Genomic DNA, 14,658 nt, shown 5'->3' on the forward strand with positions numbered 1-14,658 from the left:
GTATCGTAGAGTGGAAGGTTTTATTCACCTTCCAGTTGACTATTTAAAGCTTCTTTTCTTCTTTCATAAGTGAGTTTAAGTGTGCGGCTTTGGAAACGATTCACACAATGAAAATGTGTGTTTGTCCCTCAGAGACTGGAGCAGCTGACCCGTCAGTGTGAGGACGTCATCAGCCTGCTGCAGAAGAGCATCAACGCGCTGCAATCCACACCTTTACCGAACACCGCTGAGGTAAAAACACACACGGCATGGAAAGAGAGTGCTAGATCTGTGTCTACTCCTCACCTGTAAAAGGCCGACGGGGTACTGTGATTACCCCGCCAGCCGGGTGCGCGTGGACACCTTAGTTTGTACATGCGAGAGTGAGGCAGCAGAGGAGCTTCAAATTGATACCATAGGTGTGTCTGCTGAGGGGTAGCCAGTATTTTTACTTTAGGAACCTAAATCTGTCCAATTAACAACAAATTTGTTAGTTATATAAGAACAATCGGGGGGAGGTTGTAGTCTTTAGGAGAGCTAAGGACTACAACTCAGTCAGTTGAACTCTGAACCATCTTCCCTGCTTGGAGTTTGAGATACAGTCGTCTTTTTAAGATATCTGATTGGATGACTGAAAGACTGTCTCGTGCTCCTAATCCTTTCTGGGCAAATGGCACTCTGACCAAATTCACGGTGCTATTCCAGAACTTTTTCAAAACTTTTGTAAAGTTTATCATTTCCTGTTCTTATGTTATACAAATTGGGTTTAATATAAAACTGGAAATGAGGTCTAAAAGTTGGGCTCATTGAAAACATGAACAGTTTCAACAGGAGGCTGTTGATCCCTTCACAAGTATTAAAATTCACTCTGCGTGTTTTTATTCACTTGAACAGTTTGTGGTTTTGCTCTGTTCTCACATAAAGGTTCAGACACCTGCTCAAACCTCTCTGTCTTTGCCAGGATGCCGAGCTGCTGCTGTCCCGCTACAGGGCAGTGATGTGCAGCATCCTCGCAGACAGCCGATTGGTGCAGCTCCAGCAGGAGGGCGGCGCCTCGCTGGCGTGGCTGCGCAGGGAGGAGAGCAGCGTCGGCGTGGCGGTGGACCAGCGGGCGGCGGTGGAGTCAGTGTCGGCTCTGTACGAGCAGGTGGACGAGCTGCTCCACCGCCTGGTGATGCTGTCCAACTCCAAAACGCAGGAGCTGAACTTCATCGCAGACTTCAGGAACCTGGAGCAAGGTTTCAGCGAGGTCAGTCTGAGCACGCTCAGTATGCATCGTTCATACTGACATTTACATCAGTGTCGTCTTAATGTGAGGAGTTGACTTCATGATGAACCGTGACTCTAAGTGACACTGAGACACTCCCACCTCCTTTGTTTCCTTGGTTACGCTCTTAGCCAGTGATCAAAGTGTGGACAGCAGCCCCCTGGTGTGCTGTGAAGGTACTGCAAGTAGGCCAAAAGAAGTAATGCACAATAAATACATTAAAAAAATATAATTTTCAGATGTTTTTCTTTTTTTAACCTGAACTCTGGTGTCTTGTATCTTGTCAGTAGGAGGAAAAAACTAAAGTGGAGTTGTGGTTGTCAGATGTAGGGAGGTTTTAACTTACTACATCTTTTTTGTGAAATGGAGGCATGTTTGGAAATATGCGCTCTAAGCTGTAAGCAATCGAATTATTACCTGATAACATCAGATTAATATCAGATCAATAACCATCAACAGAAAAACACCAATTATGTGTTTGGAGTTAAACTGGAACGAGTTCGTCTTCTGAAGCTTTGACAGGATGAAACACTTCCCTCCCTGAGCACACTCACAAATGAATGATTAGGAAAATGAATAAACATTAGATGATATATGGATTTCATAAATGGGTAATTCAGGTTAAAGTAGATCCATATGTGAGTGATTTGCTGCTTGTGGGTGTGGATGAACTGTCAGACATTTGGCCCTCAGGCATAGACGAGCTGACAGAGCTGCAGCATTGATTGGTTCTCTTTTTCCTTTCTTAGCCTTATTTTTTGTTTTTCTGTCATTCTTTGACTTCGTAACCATAAAAAAAAAAGTGTCGACTGGAGTTCTGTTTGGTTTTTTAAGAAGTGTGTGTGTGTGTGTGTGTGTGTCAGGTGAAGACGTGGCTACAGGAGGTTGGTGAAGTTCGTCTGAAGAGTCTGGAAGAGCCGGCAGACTCTCTGGTGCTTCTGAATGAAAAACAGCAGGACTACAAGGACTTCTGCACAACGGCATACGTACGACACACACACACACACACACACACTCTCTCTCTCACTCGTTCAAACATTTCTTTTAGCCCATACTGAGGACTGGTCCCCACAGAGGATGAGGTCTGTTTCCTCTGTGTGCAGGACCAGTGTAAACGAGGGAAGGAGCTGCTGTCTCGGCTGGAGCGCCGGGACGACGTGCCGTCCGCTGACCTCCACATTTACGAGGACAAAGTTCACTCCTTCTGGGCTCAGCTGCAGGATTTCACTCAGCGGGTCAGCAGTACCGGGCAGAACATCGAGCGGGCCGTCCGACTCTACGGCTTCTTAGATCAGGTACAGTCACTGAAGCTGTGGCTCATCGGATCGGTTTTTAATGGCAGTTTGAGCCTCACAGTCATCTAAATGTGTAAATCTATATTTAATCTGGTGCTTTCTGAGATTAGCTAAAGTGAATTTCAGTGTTGTGAACAGTACTTGCTGCTCTTTCTGATTATAGCTCCAGCTGTGCTCTGATTTTTCATGTTTTACTGTCTCTCGGTTTAAACCATCTGAGAAGCCTGTCAGCTCTGTCTGAGCAGCTTCTAATCCATCTTCAGAAATCTAATTTTAGCTGCATGTAAAACAGCTGAATGTGGATCGGAGCAGCTGGTTTGTCGTGTCTCTCCTCCTCCTCCTCATATCGTCTCCCTGCAGTGAAACTGACAGCTTGTATTGAGGCCAGGAGGATGAAGAGGGGGGAGAGAGTGTCAATATTGCTTTGTGTACTGGACTCTTTGTAAAGGGGTGTGAGGGGGGTGATGGTCTTTGTCCACATGACTCTGTCTTGTAGGTTTGTTTGTGTTTTTATGTCATGCTGATATTTTTATAATGTGCAGATTCTTGAAATTCAGTCATGAAATAGTTGAAGTTGTCCCTCAGACATCCTATAAAAACAAACGCACCGACCACAAAAGTTTCTTCGATCGTTGTTCACATCATAACCAAGAGCGACACGGTGTGAACTCCGGCGCACTTTCGGTTTTCTTTCAGAAAAGATTCAGACTCGTGTCATATTAGGACGTACACAGCGTAGGATGAGGACAGGGCCGTAGATCGACCGGTAAATCGACAGCTTTGCTTTTACCCTCTTCTCCACAACAGATCGGTACAGCGTCCACATCACTACAGACACCACCCCAATCTAGTCTGTCAGTCTCTCACTCATGAAAAAGACCCTGAGATACTTAAACTCCTCCACGTGGGGCGGCAACAAGTCCTGTGACAACTGAAAAATCAAGAATCCAGTTGATCTGTCCAGATCCCACCACACACACACACACACACACACACACACACACACACACACACACACACACACACACACACACACACACATTGGGTCCCAGCCACACTTAGCCCGAAGAAGTTACATGGTCCACATTCCTGCAACAAACTATATTTTCTATATCATCTCCCGAGGTGCAGCAGCTGCTGGGCCTCCTGCTGCCTCTTCAAAAAAACAGCCGCTCATCCAAAGTCCCTTCTGACGACCTCGCGCGTCCGTAGACCTTTGTCTTTCATTTCATTTGTTTCATTTGTTTTTCGAAAGGATGATCCCAAATTCCCTGTAAAAAGACACTTCATGATAAGTTGGTACAGAAATCAAGCGTACAATTACCAACAAAGTAATTATGGTTTTTGCTATAGCTCATAAGCTCGTGCGAATGAACATGACGGACCGACACATTTTTACTCGCTCGGTTTGCTGCAAAGTTGAACTAAACCAAAGGAGAGAAACAGCCTCTCTGTTGAAATGCAACATAGACATAGAAGATTTCTATTTGGGGAAAACAAAAATTGAAATTGCGATGACAAGAAGATTATTTTTCATTGTGTGGAAGTCTTTTCAAGCCTCACTTCCTGTCCTGTCCTGACATGTCTGCTCTGTGGGTGAAAACATCAGCCTGTGGGGATCCGAGCCGCCTCACTCAGTGGTGGGCTCGGCCGGTCGGCAGGCACGTGTTTCAGACCGATGTTTAAACTTTCACCAGTGAAGTTTGTTCGGATGCTTTAGTCACGCCACCAAATTCTGCACAACACCAACCACAGAGTGTGCTGAAGTTTCCTCTCTGATACACTAAGCAGGCAGTACTGACCTGACACACACAGACAGGAATGAAGCGTGTGTGTGCGTGCGTGTGTGTGTGTGTGTGTGTGTGTGTGGTCGGTCCAGGTATCACTCCGGTGCCAAGTTTTCTTTCCATCCCCCTTTCATTCCTTTCACCACAAAGTCTTTGTCGCCGTGGTGATGCCCCCCCTCCTCTCCTCCTGGGACCGCCCATCTGCCATTCAGCCCATTGATGAAGTTTGGGGGGGTCACTGTGTGTGTGTGTGTGTGTGTGTGTGTGTGTGTGGTCAGGATGCTGCTCTCTGCGCGAATCACTCAGGCTTCAGAGCTTCAGCTGAACACACAGGTACGATACACACTTCTTACTGTTTTTTGTTGTTGTTTTTTTAAAAACACACACAGCTGAGGTTTGCTTTGGAGAAGTTTTATCAGCACGTGTGTGTGTGTGTGGCAGTTTTTCAGCCGTTTGATGTTAACTTGGCGTCACTTTGACTGCAGAGAGATCTTTGAAGCTGCTCTCGCTGCTTGTTGCTCGCTCTCTTTCTGCGCGCGTGTGTGTGTGTTACCAGTTTACCTGCTGCAGATGTTATCGTGTCGTTTCCAGATCACGCATGTTGTCATGTTGCTGCGGCTCAGTGACATTCCCACCCTGACTCGTGTTTTTTGCATATAAAGCAACACAGGGTTGCTGTCTGTTTCGATGATGGTGTGTCGGAGGTAATTTTGCTTGTCATGCGTTTTGGGGACGGAGACTCCAGCTAGAGTCTGCAGGAAAGGAAAGGAAATGGGTATTAGCAAATACAAAACTGGCTGTCTGCTCCATTTCACAGCAGTCACAGCGGCAGCATCATTCCCTTTTCCGCTTTGTCGTGTCCACATTGTTCACAGCTGAGTGGCAGGAAAAAACTCCAACAGCTGGCAGAGCGCTCTGTGCTCATAGGTGGACGATAAAGGGAGCAATCTCAGGCTACGGGTTTATTCTGCTGTACCTACACACACTGTCATTTCATTTCAAGGAGCCAGTAAAGAAACTTTAACCTTCCAGTCAGTAAACCAGCTGCTCCACCACAGCTATCAGAGCTCAGTCTCCAAAATCAGTTTGATTCATACCAAGTTTTCTCTTCAGAAGGGATGAGCAGCATTCGGAGAAAACATTTGTTTTTTCTTGTATTTACTTATTTTTAAATATTTTTGGTAAAATCACTTAATCGTGATTAGATATTGGGGAAAAATGATGAATTCTATAATTTTGATCCATTTCCAGTTCACCCGTTACCTCTTTAAGAATCTTTAAAAATAACAGCTTTTAGCACAGCAGCGAGGTTTGGCCAGGCGCTAGCAGCTCCACGTGGGCTCGTTTTCAGAATAGTTTCACCACGTTGCCTAGTTTCTTCTCGGATGGCGATACACCAGATCTGGTCATGTGTCAGCTCATTTATTTAATACGCACCACTCGAACACAGTATTGGGTTCATTCTGAACCTCGTCGGTACCTGCTGTGATCCAAACCGTCGACACCTCCTCGGATCAGTTCCTCCGACTGCGTTCTGGCAGCAGTAGATGTGTTTTTATAATAAGTGATTTTATATTGAAAGGAAGGAGATCAGTTTCCTCTGATCTGGACAGGATACAGCATCTGTCAGTTTTATGTTTTTAAGTTTTCCGTTTTGCACCGAAAACGATGTGTGACAGTTTGTCAGGTAGTGTCTGAATTCTTGAATATTGTGAGCTCACAGTGACCTTTGACCATGAAAATCTTACCCTCCATCTTCGAGTTCAAGTAATTTTTTTTGCCATGTTTAAGTATCTCAAGAATGGGACAAATGGACACCTGAAAACACGACAGCTCTGGGCACAGCTGTTTCTGACGTCGGGGCATAAAAACACTGGTATTGGAGGATTCTGCCTTGTTTGACATTTCTTCCTTTTATATGAAGACTTCAGAATAAAAGCACAGAATATAGAAACGGAGCAAAGAGTGAAGAAACAAAGTGAAACAAAAGACTTCTTTCACATCAACAAGAGTTTGAAGACAAAACGCTCTCCTCCAGGAACCGCAGAACCGTTTGAAGTAGGTTCACCACTACTCCTCTGAAGGAGGAGGAAAGGAGCCCTACCCCCTCCTTTTATATGGTTTGGAGGGTTTTGGCCTCCTCCGCCCTCCCTCTGTTTCCCCTCCTCCTCTTTGGTTGACTGGCTCCAGGCCTGGAGTCCTGCAGGGCCACTGTCCCCAAAACCACAGCCCGTGTGCTCCTGTTTATCCCTCCTCCCCCTCCTGCCTCCCCCCTCTGCAGCACCATAACAACCACATGTTATTTTAATTAGAGTCCTCCTCTTCTCTGCCCCACGTTTTCACTCCCTCTCTTGTTTGGAAACATCCAGAGGCGAGCTGAAACAATCGGCCGAATAATCAATTTATTGATCGACGGAAACGTAATCGGCATCTGTTCTGATCATTGATTGTCGGAGGCCTGAAAATAGATTAAAAGCAAATGTTGTCAGGTTTGTGAAGTGGAAATGGTCCAGTAACGCTGGATCCAAAGCTTCCTTACTTGGAAAGCAGTACATTTCTTCAGCCTTACTTTATAAATCGATGTGAACGATGCTAAAATAATGAAAGTAGACGAAAACAAAGGAACAATCTGTTCCTCATATTATTATATGAACAGTTTACAACACTTATCTGAAGGACCTTCATATTGAAGTGTAAAGATCCTAAATATTAGAGAGGCTCATGTGATCACTGGGCTCTGTGAGCAGTACTTGGTGATGATAGGGAGGAAGAACACTCTTTTAACAGGAAGAGACCTCCAGTAGAGGGAGGGTCAGCCTTTGGTAATAATGGTACATGCACAGCAGCCCACAACTTGGTCCAAAGAAGCTGCGCGTGTTCAAGTTTCCAACCGTTAATTCTCCAGTCTTTAACCTGGCAGCTAATGCTAACCGTCCCAGACAATCACTGCTAACGGCCGGCCATCATGTGTGCTGCCTCCTGCACGCTCGACCAGGTGTTTCTCTACCTAAACCACAGAGTAGCGCCTGCTGTGTGCTACATGTGGAAGACATTCCAGCCTGTTGCTGCTGAAATAGTCCAAAGACACACAGCATCTGGGTTCATGAAAAGCTTTTTATACAGTCAGAATATTGAGATCTACATTGGTCATTTCCACAGTCCAACCACTGTCTGCCACGGTCTCTGCAGGTAAACTATTCATTATAAAAAGGTCCTCTGAAAACACCCCAAGTCATCTTCATTTAAAGTGGTCCAATCAGATCTTAATAAAATGATTAAACCTGGCTGACAACTAAAATGTACCCACAGTTGTTGTGTTGTAGAATCGAAGATAAAGAGTACAGTTACAATAAAGGACTGCTGTGACGATCCTCTCTCTCTCACACACACACACACACACACACACACACACACACACACACACACACACACACACACACACACACACACACACACACACACACCTTTGTGCATGTGGGAAGTGAGCGGCTGCAGCGATCAGGACACATCAGCAGCTAATCGGTCTGGAGAGCGCTGACCCGGTAGCCTCCTGCCACATCGATGTCCATATGGTTTCATTGTTAGCACGTCCTGTCGGATCATATCTGTGTCACCGCCTTGGTTGTTTACGTCGACCTCATGAAGACGTCTGAATGGATTATTATTAGACCTTATCTAATGAAATATTAACTGACACATCCGTCTGTTTTTGGACCACTTTCTCCTCTTTGAGCCTTTCTGGGAAGACTGATTGAAGAGTTGGTGTAGGTAGAGATAGATGTTGGAGCACACCTCCACCTTCTCAGGCAGGCGTGCAGCAGATGATTGTTGTGCCACAAACCTCTGTGCTTTGCACGTTTAGACTCAAACCATCGCCGCTGTCACCAAATCAGCCGAGACTGAAGTGTCAGAGCTGCTCCTCAGTGTTCTGCGATGCTGGTGGGTTGTTTTCTTTCAGCAGGCACTGAAGAGGGTGTCTGCACCCTCACAGTGAACCCTCACCCTGCTGTGCTTCCAGCGCCCTCTGCTGGCCACACCCTGCCCAAACCCAACCCGCTGTCAGTGCTGCTGAACTTTCCCTCTCCAGGCCTTGAAAAGTTTGGAATAACCTGCACATGACCTTGTGTGCGTGTGTGTCTCCTGCTGTTTTAGTGGTGAAGTAATATGTTAGCTGCATGTCAGGAAGGTAAAGACTCATTCAGTCATTCTTCAGTGGAGAAGCAGGAGGCCTCTGGTCTTTAATTTACCACACACACACACACACACACACACACTCTCCTCCCCCTCCAGCCTTCAGCAAAAAGGAGATTGGCGGTCGACTCCTTCGTGGTGCGCACACAAACACGAGCTCACACTTCAAAGCTCTCTGACTACACACTTGCAGAGTGACGTCATTGTCGGTCTGTTCTTGTTGTTTGTCCGAACAGACAGAAAAAACGGAGACGCCCTGAATGTTTCAGTGTCGGGTCAGAGTTCTGCTCGCTTTAAAGGAAAAGCTGGAACGGCTTGGACCAGGAAACATCATCACTTTGACAACAAACGAGGAAAACGTCTTCTCAGAGAGATGGTTTAAAAGTTTACATGTTACATCAGCTGTTTTAGTGCGGGCCCTTTAGGACCTCCTCCATGTGAGAAGAGGACCTGCACCATGGCATCTTTGTGTGTGACCCTAGCAAAAAAAAAAAGTGGGCGGGGAAAAGGTGGGTGTTCAACTTGATTGGGGAAACTTAAAATGTTCCCATCATAACCAGCTAAAGTAACCCCATCACTTCCTGCCTTTTTCTTTTTTCAGTCTTTTTGCTTTTGAATTTATTAAAACGAAGAAAAAAAAAAAAATTTCTTCAGTGGGCTGCTGTCTAGGGTCAAAGGTCATGTCATCTGGACAAAATAGATCTTCTGCTCTTTGAATTTTTTAAACGATGATATTTGAGTTTCAGATTGTTTTTCATGTTATAGTAAAACACCTCTGAGCGCTGGGGTGTCACAGCGTCTGTAAATGTTGATTTGAAGCGTCGGGCGAGCAGCAGCCTCAGAGAGCGTTTCCTTCATCCATCACAACCAGCTGGACACAAAGTTCCTGCTGGGCTTTAGCTCTGGTTCTGATGTTTAGTTATCATTTTGAACAGGGTGCCACTGAGAGTGTTTTCTATTGTCCTTAACCAACCAATGAGCACGCACTACAGTGTGACTGCTGATTGTTTGGGTTTTTTTGTTTTTAGTTAGTCGTCTTATTTAATTTCTGACAGATTTTTGATGCTGTCTGACTTTCTCCTGAGCGCCCCCTGCTGTACTTCAGCTAAACTGCAGTCATTTTAACAGGAAGTGGAATGGCGCCTTTCCATCGGCTCTCCATGTGACTCTCCCCTCTCTCTCTGCAGGCTTATGGCTGGGCGCTGCAGGGTATGCGTCACCTAGCTGGGATCAGTATGGAGGACTGCACACTGCCAGACAAATGCCAAGCTGTGATTGGCTGCCTGGAGGACTACCAGCGTCTGCACCCACCAATCTCAGACGCCTGTTTTCAGGAAATGAAGGTGGCTGCGGGTGAACTGCGGGGCGAGCGAGGCCTTCGTCAGTGGAGCTTCGCTTGGTCAAAGTGTCAAGAGACCAAGAAGATGTTTGACAGGAAGATGGAGGCAGCACTCAAGACGCGTGACTCCGCCCACAGGCGCCGCTCTGACTCTGCCACCAGCAGGAGCTCCATCTCCTCCAGGAAGTCTCTGTCAGGACTCTGGCTCTCCTCCCGCCTGCCAGAGGAGAAAACAAATGCCTCCTCGGTTCTTTCCATTACCTCCACCCCTGCTGGCTCCGCCTCCCCTCCCACCCCGCAGCACACGCCGCTCCTCCGGCGACTTTTTCGCAGCTCCTCCTCAGACGAGTCCTCAGACCGTGTGGATATCACTTCCTGCAGTCCCAGACTCCCCCGCCTGGATTCTTCTCCCTGCTTCACTCCATCGTCGTCTTCCTTCTCCCTCTCCTCTTCCTCCTCTTCCTTCTCCTGCAGACGACAGCAGCTCAGGAAGACTCAGAGTTTCGACTGCCCCGCCACCCCGGAGACGTCGCGCTACAGCCCGTCTGCTCGCGCCCTCAGCGAGCCAGTGCGCAGAGGAAACACGGGTGTGTTCATCCGTGGTCTGGAGGTCAGCAGCACTGAGGCAGCAGACCGCACGCTCTGCCCCAGGACGCCTTCTCACAGCTGGGGAGGACAGGGGCCACATAGCCCCGGGACACCCAGCACACCCACCGGAGAACCCCGACCCAGGAGCAGGTGGGTAATCCTGGTTCTCAGACTGAATTTGTAGACTGACACTTCTCTGCTGACATCTGTGTGTGTGTGTGTGTGCAGCAAGCTGCGTCACATTGTGGAGGAGATGGTGAACACGGAGCGCGAGTACGTCCGCTCACTGCGTTACATCATACATCACTACTTCCCTGAGATGGACCGAGCAGACCTCCCGCAGGATCTCAGGGGGAAACGCACTGTCGTCTTCGGCAACCTGGAGAAACTCCTCGACTTCCACAGCCAGTTTTTCCTGAAGGAGCTGGAGGCCTGCTCGAAGCATCCGCTCAGAGTGCCACACTGCTTCCTCAGACACGTAGGGGACGGACACACACACACACACACACACACACACACACACACACACACACACACACACACACACACACACACACACACACACACACACACACACACTCTTCATATGTACTCTGTGTGAATGTGTTTGTTGTTTGTGTTGAACAGCAGGAGCAGTTCGGTCTGTACGCTCTTTACAGCAAGAACAAACCCAAGTCTGACGCTCTTCTGGCGAATCACGGACACTCCTTCTTCAGAGTGAGAACTACAACCACCACCTCTGACCTTTGACCTTCATGTGACCTCATATTTGTACTCGCACTAACCCCTGCCCCCCTCGTTCCTGCAGAGGAAGCAGCTGGAGCTGGGCGATAAGATGGACCTGTCCTCCTACCTGCTGAAGCCCGTTCAGAGGATGAGCAAATACGCGCTGCTCCTCACTGACCTCATGAAGGAGGTGGGCGTGGCACAAGAGGCGGAGCTTACGGCACTGCAGTCTGCCACCAATATGGTCAAGTTCCAGCTTCGCCATGGAAACGACCTGTTGGCCATGGACGCCATTCGAGACTGTGACGTAAGTGTAGCCTGATCTGAGCTCAGGTGAAACTCGTGTTCTAGACTCACCAGAAATATTGATCTGAGGTGAAAGTCCCCTCCACATCACACATGAATCAAATTCAAGGAGCAGAACTTCTGGAACTGATCACTTGTTTCAAAATCCTTGATGATGGTCTCCTAAAAATTTCTGGATCCAAAATCCTGAAAAACTTTTTTAGTAGTCCAACTAAAAACCAATCACACGACCGCCTTGATGGACATGATTACCACAGTAAGATGGGAGGTTTGTGTTTGTGGGTTTCATGATAAAGACGGAGCTCAAGGTGAGACGTTTAAATCGGACCGTGTCGTTAAAAGCTCCCTCTTTGTGTTTTCTGCTCTTTTAAGTTAAACAGCGTAACAGTATCAGAAACTATTTTCCATATATGCTGTGAAATACTCCAGAAGCCAGTTCAGAGGCTTCCTCCAGCAGACTGCAGCTCCCTGTGAGGCTGGGGGTAGCCTCCAAAAAGCCTGACCAGCCATTCCTTTGTGTTCAGATTACCAAACTAAGGGCTGTGTCCCATGAGCCTCAGCAGAGCCGCTTTTACGGTCTTTTACTTTCTTATAATCCTGTTTTAGCGTCATCGTTCGTGCCCAAGTCTACAACGTCTTAAATTAAGTTTCGATGGACCTTATGAACATAATTAAATCGGCTACTCTTAGGAATTAAACCCAATCAGCTCTTCTTCTGCCTGCAGGTGAACCTGAAGGAGCAGGGTCAGCTGATCCGGCAGGACGAGTTCACTGTCTGGAGTGGGAGGAGGAAATGTCAGCGTCGCATCTTCCTGTTCGAGGAGCTCGTCCTCTTCAGTAAACCTAAGAAGATGGAGGGAGGGCTGGACGTCTTCATCTACAAACACTCCTTCAAGGTAAGCTCTCCAAGAGCAGGCGAGCCCACGCCAACCGTGAGGCGAGGAATTTTCTGAGCAGAAAACGTGTGCCTGTGCTGCAGACGGCGGACGTTGGTCTGACAGAGTCGACGGGGGACAGCGGGCTGAAGTTTGAGATCTGGTTCAGGAGGAGGACATCCAAGAATCAGACCTTCATCCTTCAGGCGACAACGACGGACGCAAAACACGCCTGGACAAACGACATCGCCCGAATCCTGTGGACCCAGGCCACGAGGAACAAAGGTGCGGATGGCGGAGCGTTCAGGAGAGCGTCGGTGTCGGAGATCAACTCACCCGTTTGTCTTTCTGCCAGCAGAGATGCGTTTGAAGGAGATGGTGTCGATGGGCGTGGGCAACAAACCGTTCTTGGACATCCAGCCGAGCGACGCGGCCATCAGCGACCGAGCCGTTCACTACATGATGAAGAGCAGAGGTGCCGCTCAGACTTTCACTAGAATTCACCAATTAGCTCGTTAGTTACTGATGATCAAAAAGTAAAACGGTGATTGGGTCCTTCAGGTGCCAGAACGCGGGCGTCCATCGCCGTCTCCGTCTTCGACCATTCGAATCCTTTTAAAAGGGGAACGGTGACCTCTGACCCTGCAGCATTAGGCCCGTCTTCAGCCAGCCTGCTGGGACCGCTCAATCTGCACATGTACAGGTGAGACTTACCTGTCCTGCTGTCAAAGGTTCTTGTGCTGGTTTTATAACATCCTCCTCTCCCTCCTGCAGTCAGAGCATCCCCCCTCCTCCCACCACTCAGAGCTCCTTCAGCGCTTCGTGCATCGAGGAAGACGAGCAGGAGCACGAGACCAGCAGCCAGCCCTCCATGAGTACGTCAGCACACACCTAAACTCATGAGTCTCAGATTAGGTTTGAGTAATCTTCGTCCCAATCCTCCAGCCTCTTCACTTTAACGCCTGACTGCAGTTTCTTTTTCTTTTTTCTGTCTTCAGCCACTGAGAGTTCAGGTTCGTCGTCTCGCTGCCTCTCCGGCTCTACTGGCTCCGACAGCGGCTGCGTGTCCTCCCACCTCCAGGAAGCGCTGCCCGAGGAGCCCTCCCCCTCTTCCCCCAGCAAACAGCACCTCAACAGCCCGTACATTTCAGCTGTGAGTGCAGACAGCGCCATGAAGGAGGCGGAGTTAGAGCATTTTTAAATATGTTTGTCATCTCTCCGAGCGGCTCGGTGATTCTCTGGGAATTTCTCTGAGTTTATAAATGTTTGGTTGATGGTGTTCTCCGTCTGTCCTCAGAAAGCAGCTGCAGTCATCAGCCCGGCAACCATCGTGTGATCAGCTCGCCTGAATGACGTTCCTGTAAGTCTGCAGGTCCTCACAGAGGGATTGTGTTTGGGGGGAAAACTGGAAATGGGCAAACCCTGACGGCTTTTTGGGTTATTGCAGAAAATAAGCGGGAAAGCAAAGTATGAGAATAAAAATCAAAAAGGGAAACAAAAGAAAAAAAGGCATACAACCCGAGCAAACTGTTAATGATAACTTTAACCATGCGAGTCTTTCTAAAGACAGGCAGGCAGACGTAAAGGCTGACCCATGAAGCAAAAGCTATAACAATGAGTTCGCAACAGATCAGAGACTAAGTGAGCTCAGGATGGTCGCCTTTAAGTAATCTGCATTAATCTAAGCCCCGCCCCCAAGAAAACACTGATCACCAGGTAAAAATATAAACGAGTACAACACGATTTCAGCGTCTGCTGGAGGTCACCGACTGGTCTCTGTTTGGTCTGATGACCCCAGTCTCATGTCTCTGAGGTGATGCGCGAGACCTCCATACATACCTTAAATCCGTCTGTGTGTGCGCGCAGGTTCATCTGCTTCCTGCTGCAGTTCTGCGTTTCCTCCTGTTTGACCCGGACGTCGGACAGCTGCTTTCATTTCTGTTGTAAATAAGGACAGTTTGAGTTCGTCTCCTCGCCGCCGCGTCCGTTTGTCATGCTGACCCAGGGTCAGTCTGCGGGCGGGCCGGCGTGCTGTGAGGATGGCAGGTTTGTGTCTGTACATGTGTGTAAATAAACCCTCAGCTGAGCGTCTGCTGCCACTTTTTACTTGAATAATAAACTGAGTTTGTTCACATGCTTCCTGTTCTGTGTTCTCTCGGAGATCAGCTGACCTGGAGCCAAACACATTCATTTCTTTTTAGGTTTTACGGAATAATACGGAGACAACAGCACAACAGCCTCATCAGGCAGCTCATGATGATGTCGACTTTTGTTTTTCCAGTGAACTTTAAGAATCATACAGCAC

The 14,658-nt window shown here is 47.9% G+C and overlaps 1 protein-coding gene across 1 annotated transcript in view; it reads left to right on the forward strand.

The window, feature by feature from the left end:
* The window catches only part of plekhg4 (pleckstrin homology and RhoGEF domain containing G4), an 81,673-nt gene extending 67,186 nt beyond the window's left edge, over positions 1–14,487 (forward strand). Inside the window, exons 11-26 of the mRNA XM_086297586.1 lie at positions 133–231; positions 941–1,228; positions 2,110–2,232; positions 2,350–2,541; positions 9,707–10,596; positions 10,675–10,924; positions 11,074–11,163; positions 11,255–11,479; positions 12,204–12,374; positions 12,458–12,638; positions 12,712–12,828; positions 12,915–13,056; positions 13,128–13,228; positions 13,352–13,506; positions 13,655–13,713; positions 14,220–14,487. Coding sequence (XP_086153712.1) covers positions 133–231; positions 941–1,228; positions 2,110–2,232; positions 2,350–2,541; positions 9,707–10,596; positions 10,675–10,924; positions 11,074–11,163; positions 11,255–11,479; positions 12,204–12,374; positions 12,458–12,638; positions 12,712–12,828; positions 12,915–13,056; positions 13,128–13,228; positions 13,352–13,506; positions 13,655–13,702 — 3,072 coding nt within the window. The 3' untranslated portion in view covers positions 13,703–13,713; positions 14,220–14,487. The remainder of the gene's footprint in view (positions 1–132; positions 232–940; positions 1,229–2,109; positions 2,233–2,349; positions 2,542–9,706; positions 10,597–10,674; positions 10,925–11,073; positions 11,164–11,254; positions 11,480–12,203; positions 12,375–12,457; positions 12,639–12,711; positions 12,829–12,914; positions 13,057–13,127; positions 13,229–13,351; positions 13,507–13,654; positions 13,714–14,219) is intronic.
* The last annotated feature ends 171 nt before the right edge of the window (positions 14,488–14,658 follow it).

The sequence above is a fragment of the Aulonocara sp. 'chitande type north' Nkhata Bay genome, linkage group LG1 (assembly GCF_057382095.1).
Source record: "Aulonocara sp. 'chitande type north' Nkhata Bay isolate Kocher_YH1m ecotype deep benthic linkage group LG1, A_spYH_male_GT1.1, whole genome shotgun sequence".
Lineage (NCBI taxonomy): Eukaryota > Metazoa > Chordata > Actinopteri > Cichliformes > Cichlidae > Aulonocara > Aulonocara sp. 'chitande type north' Nkhata Bay.